The 9,655-nt window shown below is 39.5% G+C and overlaps 1 protein-coding gene across 1 annotated transcript; it reads right to left on the reverse strand.

The window, feature by feature from the left end:
• Positions 1–5,196: 5,196 nt before the first annotated feature.
• On the reverse strand, positions 5,197–8,673 carry LOC130473479 (zinc finger protein OZF-like; the record flags this gene model as incomplete). Its single annotated transcript, XM_056845047.1, has 4 exons — positions 8,664–8,673; positions 7,133–7,328; positions 5,859–6,745; positions 5,197–5,618 (listed from the first exon to the last, which is right to left on the reverse strand). Coding segments are annotated over exons 1-4 (1,515 nt in total), but the record flags the coding sequence as incomplete, so codon positions are not given.
• Between the last annotated feature and the right edge of the window lie 982 nt (positions 8,674–9,655).

Below are 9,655 nucleotides of genomic sequence, written 5' to 3' on the forward strand. Positions count from 1 at the left end.
TTCCCCTTAAAACATAATTGCAAGCAACTAGTGTGCTTTGTTTTAGTCAGCTCCTACTAAATGCCACCTCCGGTGCCCTTTAAGGCAGAGGTCAGGATTCTAGGTTATATAGATATGGTTCTTTCTTAAACCAAATCATTCTTTAATAAAAATTTCTCACCACACTCATCAGGAGGCCTAGGGAGGAACAAGAGATCTATAATCATAATCAAAGTCTCTGTCTGTCCCTCTGTCCACCTCTGGCAGGCAGAACTCATCCCTATTTAATGCTTTGGCCATTTATGCACGGGAAACTTTGCCTTGGATTTGCTGCTCTCTAGATGCACATTTTCCCCATCTGAATTATCAAAACTCTGCATGGGGGCTTATTGCTGAGTCTTGAGAATGTGGATGGGAAAAATGTGCATCTAGAGAGCGGCAAATCTAAGTCAAAACCTCCCATGCATAAATGGCCTAAGACTCTCAAAATGGGCCACTGGCTTCAGGATGATAAAACAATACAAGAAAAGTGGCAGAAATATGTGTCAGTGTTAACACAAGCCGTAAAATATTTAGCTGGATGAAATAACATACATAAACAGACTTCTAACCAGAAACAGATCAATCCCAAAACTAGAAACCATCAGGTCAAGAAAATTCTTTTGTCCTGTTTTCTGAAGGACAGTAAAGGAAGCGCTGTGCAGGTCTCAACCAGGATGGTATTCCAGAGGCATAGAACCACCACTGAAAAGACCCTGTATTTATGCCCCAGCTACTTTTTTTTAAAATAAATTTTATTGTTTTTTTTTAAACTATAAATTCTTCATAATTTTAACAATTTAAAAATAATGTCAAAGTCACGATTATATGAATTGTCTTGATTACAAGTAAACATAAAAAGAATAAGTTGACTTCCCCACTACCTCCGTCTACCTCTTAATAATGTATTACAATCCATCGTTAATATATTCTGATCCTAATATTAATCTCATTCTAAAGTTTCATATCTTATAAAATTTTATATTCTGGATCAGAGTAAAGAGTAACGTTCCATTTTTCCCAGATCTTATACATTTTCACAATAATTCATCCAAGCCTCCCATTTTCCCATAAATTGTTCATTATCTCTTTGATTTAATGTAGCATATTAATTTATCCATCTCCACCAGCTCTAACATTTTAATAATCCAATCCCTTTTTTTCTGGAACATCTGTCCCTTTCCATTTGGCTGCATTAAACAATCTTGCAGCCATTGTAACAAAATCATACTAAATAACATAATCTCCGGTATTTTAGGAATATTTTTCTGTATAATCAATCTTATTTCATTGTGAATCATATCCCAAAAGTGTTTCACCTTATCACAAGTCCACCACTTATAAAAAAGAAAAAAGAAAACCAATATCCTTATTACATTTCCAACATATTCCTTGAAGTGGTATTCACATTAGTATTAATAGTTCAAAAATATGTTTATATTTCATCCATAATCTATATAAGGAGGACTTGATTATATGATTCCGGAATGATGTCTAAATCTTAATTTTATTATACCGTAAATAGCCATGCCACCCATTTATATTGTCGAAGCCTTCCGAATCTAATAGTCATATTTGAGCCAGTCCTTTAGCCATGATCCAATATTTCCTTCTGCATTTGAAACCGGTCAGTCAGATGTAAGAACAGGATTTCTTTATTCTCTCTCATCTCCTCGGCCAGGTTACGTAAACAAAGGTAATTTTCTCTGACCTTCATCTCCATGGCTAATTGATCCTTGACTGTATTCTGATTATTTTGTATTGCTTCAATCTGTTTTTCTTGACCTTCTATCTTCTTCTTTGTTTTCTTATGTCCTTCCATAACTGTTTTAACTGAAAAGTCCATTGCTTGCATGTCTGTTTTCCTAGTCACAGGCAGGTTACGTTCTTGATCTGCTATCTTCTTCTTTGTATCCTTGTGTTCTTCCATAACTTTTTTGACAGAAGAATCCATTGCTTGCACGTCTGTATTAATAGTCATCATTTGAGCCTTGACATCTTTTATGTCTTCTGTAACCACATCCAACTTCTGATTATTGGTTTGTGATGATTGGTCAAGAATAGTCATCATTGAAATCAGTTGAGCCATCTGTGTTGATATCTGTTTTAATTATTTAACTGTCGCCTCAGATTGTTTGGCTAACATGTCCTGCACTTTTTTCTTCATGGCTAAATTATGTGAAGTTTTCTTTAATTTCGTAAAGGCAGGGCTATATAGTAAGCCAGAACAGGGACGAGTTCCAGACATTTACATGGGTAACTAAGCCGAGAAATTGATGGTCGTCTAGCAGGAGTCCATTACATGTAAATAGTAGGAAGTATTTCATTGACCAGCTTAAATATTTTTTCGGGCTGAAAAGATTAGTATTTAGCCTTAAAATAGCTTTTTAAAGTTAACAATACCAACGAGTTTTACCGGACGCTCTAGGTCGGAAAACCAGGAAGTATTCCGGAAGTTACCTCGTCGCGGACCTTCTATCGTCTCTTCTCGATGGTTGTTACCTTCAGGAACAATTTTAATGTAGCATGAGTAAGACGTATTTCCGGTCCTACGACCTGCTTCCTATTGATTTGCTTGCCAAGCAGTAGAGAGTGATGGTGGATGAAGCACAGAGTCTTCCGGTCTAAGATATCCCCATTGTTATAAAACGTGGCTGGAGGACTCTTTTTACACCGGACAAGTTCTCAAAGATTCCTCCCTCCCCTTCCTTTAAGAACGCATCGGATTGGCAGATCTTAAGTCAATCATTCAAACTCGTTGTTTTAGTTTAAGCTGATCAGTTTGATAAGGCTCCTGCTGCTTTATCTATGCCCCAGCTACTTTTTATGGATTTTTTATTACTGATAATTTTACTTTGTTTTAAAAAAGAGGTAGCACAAACATTTCCTGTGTTGATAAATTATTAATGAAAGTATATTTAAATTCACCAGGATGTTGAAGAAATGAACCTCCATGTTCAGAGCCAGCATGTCAAGAGCATGCCTTGCAATCCAGGCAGGACTCTTTTTTTGGCGTTCAAATCAGCACAGGTTCACCACCCTCTCCACCACAAATACTAGCAACCACAGAATCATTCCCCCTCCCAGAGAAAGGAGGCAAGAGACTCCTTGCTCACCAGGGCAGCTCCGATCAGCAATTCCCCCTGGGAGAGGGGGTCTCAGGGACAGCCACACCCATGGCAATTGGTGGCAGGATCAATTCCTGCTCCCACCCCAAAGGCATTCTGGCCCTAAGCGAGCCCATTTCTAGTTGTGTGATCAGTAGGGACAAGTGGATGCATTTGCTGCAGGGATCAGTTTTTCTTTCCTTTGTTCCTAACTGGGCTCTTGTGCCTTTAATCAGTCAGGGCATGGGCAGAAATCCAGCAGGTGAAGTTCCCTGACAGCTTCACCAACTCTGTGATGCTGTTCAAAATCACCACTCAACCGAATCCCTTTCCATACTTTGAGCATTCAAAAGGTTATTCCCGTGTGCTTTCTTAGATGTTGTTGATTGTTATTCTGATTTAATCTCTTTCCACATTCTGAGAATTCAAAAGGATTCTCTCCCATGTGGGTTCTTAGATGCCTTTGAAGATGTCCATTTCTCTGTCCACACTCTGAGCATTCAAAAGATTTATACTCTGTGTGGTTAAATGATATATTTGAAGATGGCTACTCTGGCAAAATCTCTTTCCACATTTGGAGCATTCAAAAAGTTTCTGCTCTGAGTGCTTTCTTAGATGCCAAGGAAATCACTATTCTGACTGAATATCTTTCCACACTCTGAACATTCAAAAGGTTTCTCCCCTGTGTGGATTCTTTGATGTGTTTGAAGACTGCTACTGACATTGAATCTCTTTCCACACTCTGAGCATTCAAAAGGTTTCTCCCCTCTGTGGATCCTTTGATGTATTTGAAGATGACCACTTTGACTGAATTTCCCCTAAATGTTGGAAATGTAATAAAGAAGTTGGTTCTTTTTATCATATGTGGTGGACTTGTGATAAAGCTAAGGATTTTTGGGATATGATTTATAATGAATTAAGACTAATAGTACAAAAAAATATACCCAAAACACCAGAAATGATGCTATTAAGTATGATACCTGATGATTTGTTAATACAAAGGACTTTTTTGATTTATGCGACAACAGCTGCAAGACTGCTTTATGCAGCAAAATGGAAAGGGGCAGACACACCTGGGAAAAAAGACTGGATTATGAAAATGTTTGAACTGGTGGAAATGGCAAAACTTACAGCTACTTTAAATCAAAAAGACAATGTTCAATTTATGGGGGAATGGGAGGCTTGGATGAAATACTGTGAATATGAATTAGGACTGGGGAAAATGGAAGAGTACCTCTTAATCTGATCTAGATGACATTGCTAACATAAAGAAGTGTAATCAATTATTTTAATAGTATATTGTGATTGAAACTTAATTGAGATATAAGAATAATTAAGATCAGACCATATCACGATGGGATAGAATACTTTATTAAGAGGCGGACGGAGGTGATGGGGAAGTCAATAAATTTTCCTTTAGTTTTTATTTTTATTTAGCATTTAAATAATTATAACAACATTACTTATGATTTAGTTTTTTATATTACTTTTATTGTTGTTTGTTAACATGGAAAATTTATATTATAAAAACCAATAAAAAATTTCAAAAAAAAAAAAAAAAGGTTTCTCCCCTGTGTGGATACTTTGATGCATTTGAAGGTGGCCACTTTGACTGAATCTCTTTCCACACTCTGAGCTATCAAAAGGTTTCTTCCCTGTGTGGATTCTTTGATGTATTTGAACACTGCCATTCTGAGTGAATTTCTTTCCACACTCTGAGCATTCAAAAGCTTTCTCCCCTGTGTGGATTCTTTTATGTGTTTGAAGATTGCCACTTCGATTGAATCTCTTTCCACACTCTGGGCATTCATAAGGTTTCTCCCCTGTGTGGGTCCTTAAATGCTTTTTAAGAATGGCACTGTGACTGAATCTCTTTCCACACTCTGAGCATTCAAAAGATTTCTCTGGTATGGATTTTTTTATGTGTTTGAAGACTTCGACTTCGACTGAATCTCTTTCCACACTCTGAGCATTGAAAAGATTTTTCCTCTGTGTGGGTTCTTAAATGCTTTTTAAGACTAGCACTGTGACTGAATCTGGTTCCACATTCTGAGCATTCAAAAGGTTTCTCCCCCGTGTGGATTCTTTGATGTGTTTGAAGACTGCTACTGACATTGAATCTCTTTCCACACTCTGAGCATTCAAAAGGTTTCTCCCCTGTGTGGATTCTTTGATGTGTTTGAAGAGTGCCACTTCGACTGAATCTCTTTCCACACTCTGAGCATGGAAAAGGTTTCTCCCCTGTGTGTGTTTTTAAATGATTTTGAAAACTGCCACTGTGACTGAATCTCTTTCCACACTCTGAGCATTCAAAAGGTTTCTCCCCTGTGTGGATCCTTTGATGTATTTGAAGATGACCACTTTGACTGAATTTTTTTCCACACTCTGAGCATTCAAAAGGTTTCTCCCCTGTGTGGATTCTTTGATGTGTTTTAAGACTGCTACTGTTAGTGAATCTCTTTCCACATTCTGAGCATTCAAAGGTTTTCTCCCCTGTTAGGATTCTTTGATGTGTTTTACAACTGCCACTGTGACTGAATCTCTTTTTATGCTCTGAGCTGTCAAAAGGTTTCTCCCCTGTGTGGACTCTTTGATGCATTTGAAGGTGGCCAGTTTGACTGAATCTCTTTCCACACTCTGAGCATTCAAAAGGTTTCTTCCCTGTGTGGGTTTTTAAATGATTTTGAAAACTGCCACTGTGACTGAATCTCTTTCCACACTCTAAGCATTCACAAGGTTTCTCCCCTGTGTGGATTCTTTGATGTATTTGAAGATGGCCACTTTGACTAAATTTCTTTCCACACTCTGAGCATTCAAAAGGTTTCTTCCCTGTGTGGATTCTTTGATGTATTTGAAGACTGCCATTCTGAGTGAATCTCTTTCCACACTCTGAGCATTCAAAAGCTTTCTCCCCTGTGTGGATTCTTTTATGTGTTTGAAGATTTCCACTTCGATTGAATCTCTTTCCACAATCTGGGCATTCATAAGGTTTCTCCCCTGTGTGGGTCCTTAAATGCTTTTTAAGAATGGCACTGTGACTGAATCTCTTTCCACACTCTGAGCATTCAAAAGGTTTCTCCCCTGTGTGGATTTTTTTATGTGTTTGAAGACTTCCACTTCGACTGAATCTCTTTCCACACTCTGAGCATTCAAAAGGTTTCTCTCCTGTGTGGATTCTTTGATGTGTTTGAAGACTGCCACTTTGACTGAATCTCTTTCCACACTCTGAGCACTGAAAAGGTTTTTCCCCTGTGTGGGTTCTTAAATGCTTTTTAAGACTGGCAGTGTGACTGAATCTGGTTCCACATTCTGAGCATTCAAAAGGTTTCTCCCCTGTATGGATTCTTTGATGTATTTGAAGATTGCCACTTTGACTGAATTTCTTTCCACACTCTGAGCATTCAAAAGGTTTCTTCCCTGTGTGGATTCTTTGATGTGTTTGAAGACTGCTATTGTTAGTGAATCTCTTTCCACATTCTGAGCATTCAAAGGTTTTCTCCCCTGTTTGGATTCTTTGATGTGTTTTAAGACTGCCACTGTGACTGAATATCTTTTCACGCTCTGAGCTTTCAAAAGGTTTCTCCCTTGTATGGGTTCTTTGGTGCACAAGAAGCTGTGATCTGCATATGAAGTACTTCCAACACCGCAAGCATTTATGTGCCTCCATTATACTATGCTTTGGGAAAATGGCCTTACTCCTTCTTCCATGAGAGAACATCCATCCACTACCAATGCAGATCAAGGACTTCTGTCCTGAATGAATCCTTTGGCGTTGAATAAGATCTGAGTGAGTTCTTTGATGTGAAGTAAGGGCTGATTTCCAATTGAAGGTCTTTCTGCGTTCCATGCAAGCATATGGTTTAACTCCTAAGGGGAATTGCCTTGTGGAACTAACATTCATGTTCCTACTGAAGGTCTTTCTAAAGGCCATATTTTCACGTTCATGTTCCCTGGAATGGATTCTCCAGTTGGCACGGAAGTCTTTATTCCTTCTTGTTTTGGTTGACCTTTCTTCTTGGACTGGGATTTTGCGGAAGCCTCCTCCTCCGGACAGAATGGGCTTATCCATCCTCTTGGCTGTGTGGCTTTCCTCCTGCCTCTGTGGTCCATCTCCATCCCTGAAGTTTTCTTTGGCGGTTTCATTCTTGGCCTTTTCCAAAGAGAACCCTTGGAATCCCCCAACTGTCTCCTCTACTTGAGCTTCTGGAATAAAGAAAGAGGCCCAGTCAGCACATATGAAAGAATCCAAGCCACCCATCAGGCACTGCCCACTAATGGGTGGCATTTCTTTTCTCAGACCTTCCCCCCTCCCCTAAATGGGCCATTGGACACATTCCCAGCCAGAACTCCCCAGGTAGCAGCTTTTATAATCTGTCTATCCACCCCCTCCCCAAACTCCTTGTATGTACCTTAAGGTGGAAACGTGGCAACGAAACATTCTCCCAATGGTCACATTTGACTTGTGCATTCTTTTGAGTCTGGCCCCTTCCAACTTTATGATTCTGCTACTGATGATTAAATAGAAGAGAAGTTTTGATACCCCTCTTTACTCTAGTCTAAAGAGTCTCAAAGCACCTTACAAATGACATTCCTGGCCTCTCCCAACAACAGGCATCTAGTGAAGTAGGTGGGGTTGAGAGAGTTCTGAGAGAACTTTGGCTAGCCCAAGATCACCCAGCAGGCTTCATGTGGAGCAGTAGGGAAACAAACCTCTTTCTCCAGACTAAACTCCCGCACTCTTAACCACAGCACTACTCCCCTACTCTTAACCACTACACCACACTGGTTCTCCACATGAAGTTAGAGAGATTATTCTTATATGGGGGAGGAAAAGATATCCAAGGAAGAAGAAACTTTTTTCTGGAAGAATGGAAATCTGGTCACGATTAATGCCAACAATGCCAACCAGTGTAACCGGAACAAATTCATTCCAGAACACAGTTACAGGGAATGATGGTAATCCCACCTGGGAGACAATGGTTGAGAAATATGGATGGGACCCCTTCTAGTTTTCCTGAGGGCCTCTCAGTACCACATCGGCCTCAGTCCAGGACACCATCTCTGGCTTGGGTGATGACCACCACACTGGCCTCAATTTCCCCTGGTCCAGTCTGGCCGCTTGGGTTATTCTACCCAGCCACGGTATATATTACTTTTGCTGTCTCTCCACCACCTCAAGGCCTCCAAAAGGGAGCAAGTAGCGGGGCAAGTCTCAAAACAACGTATTGCTATTCAAGATTTTGATTCATGCATCATCCCAATGACACGAGTGTAATAGCACCAATTTGCACCTTTGTCACCTACGAATGTTCCTGTTGAGGGTCAGTCAGGATGACGGTGAGGATTCATCAGAGGAAGAGGGGCCCTGTGTAGCCACCCAGAACCAAAGGGCAGTTTTGCCCTTTCTCTGCAGCGTAATCGCTGTGAGCTTTTCTAGAACCAGAGGCTTGTAAGACTACTACTAAGTATTTAAACTTGAGCACCTGGTCTATTTAGTGGCCATTAATGCTGCATTTTCGTACTTTAGGGCGCTCTCACCAAAGGCCATAACTTTTGTCTTTGAGTAATTAATGTCTAGTTGTTCAATAGAACAATATTACAATATTACAATTACAAGATCCTCTGCATGGCTCTTTTAAGGCCCATTGGGGTCGTGGATCGCAGGACCATGTCATCAGCATAGAGTAAGACAGAGATATCGCGATGGGCTAGCTTTGGAGGATGTAAAGATGGGTCTTTTAAGTTGCTAACTGCATTGTTGATGTAGTAATTAAATAGCTTAGGTGCCAGAATGCAGCCCTGCTTCACTCCTTGGTAGGTGTTTACAACTCTTGAAAGATGCCCTTGTCTGCTGCATCTAATCTGGAGGGTGGTGTTATCATACAGAATACGGATCAAGTATAGAAGCCTTTGATCTATGGAAGAGCATTCTAACTTTTCCCAGAGTCTGTTTCTAGCAATAGAGTCAAATGCTGCTTTAAGGTCTATAAAGGCTGTGAACAAAGCTGTTGGACCCTTGGAAGAGTATTTTTTCAATTAAATGCTGTAAAATCAGGCAGTGGTCTAAAGTAGACCTGCTCTCTCTAAAGTCAGCTTGTTCATCGACAATAATGTTCTCTTGATCTAGCCAGCTGGTAAATTTGTTGTGAAAGTGCTTGGCATACAATTTACTAATAATGCTGAGGAGACTAATACGCCTGTAGTTGTTAAATAAAATGAATTCACCAGTGATGTTAAATAAAATGAATTCAGGATTGTTGGAGTTATGTTGGAAATGTGAAATGGAAAAAGGAAGTTTTATGCATGCATGGTGGGTATGTAAAAAGGTTAAACCATTTTGGAGAAAAGTATTGAAAGGGACCTGTAATCTGATTAATATTAAAGTAAAAATGGAACCTGCTTTTTGTTTATTGGGAATTCCCAAGGAGAAAATGAATAAAAGTGATAGAGTCATATGTCAATATAGCTTTGCTGCAGCAAGAATTATAATAGCTAAATCCTGGAAGCAAGTAAATAGACCTCTAATTAAA

This window comes from Euleptes europaea, chromosome 1 (assembly GCF_029931775.1).
Source record: "Euleptes europaea isolate rEulEur1 chromosome 1, rEulEur1.hap1, whole genome shotgun sequence".
Lineage (NCBI taxonomy): Eukaryota > Metazoa > Chordata > Lepidosauria > Squamata > Sphaerodactylidae > Euleptes > Euleptes europaea.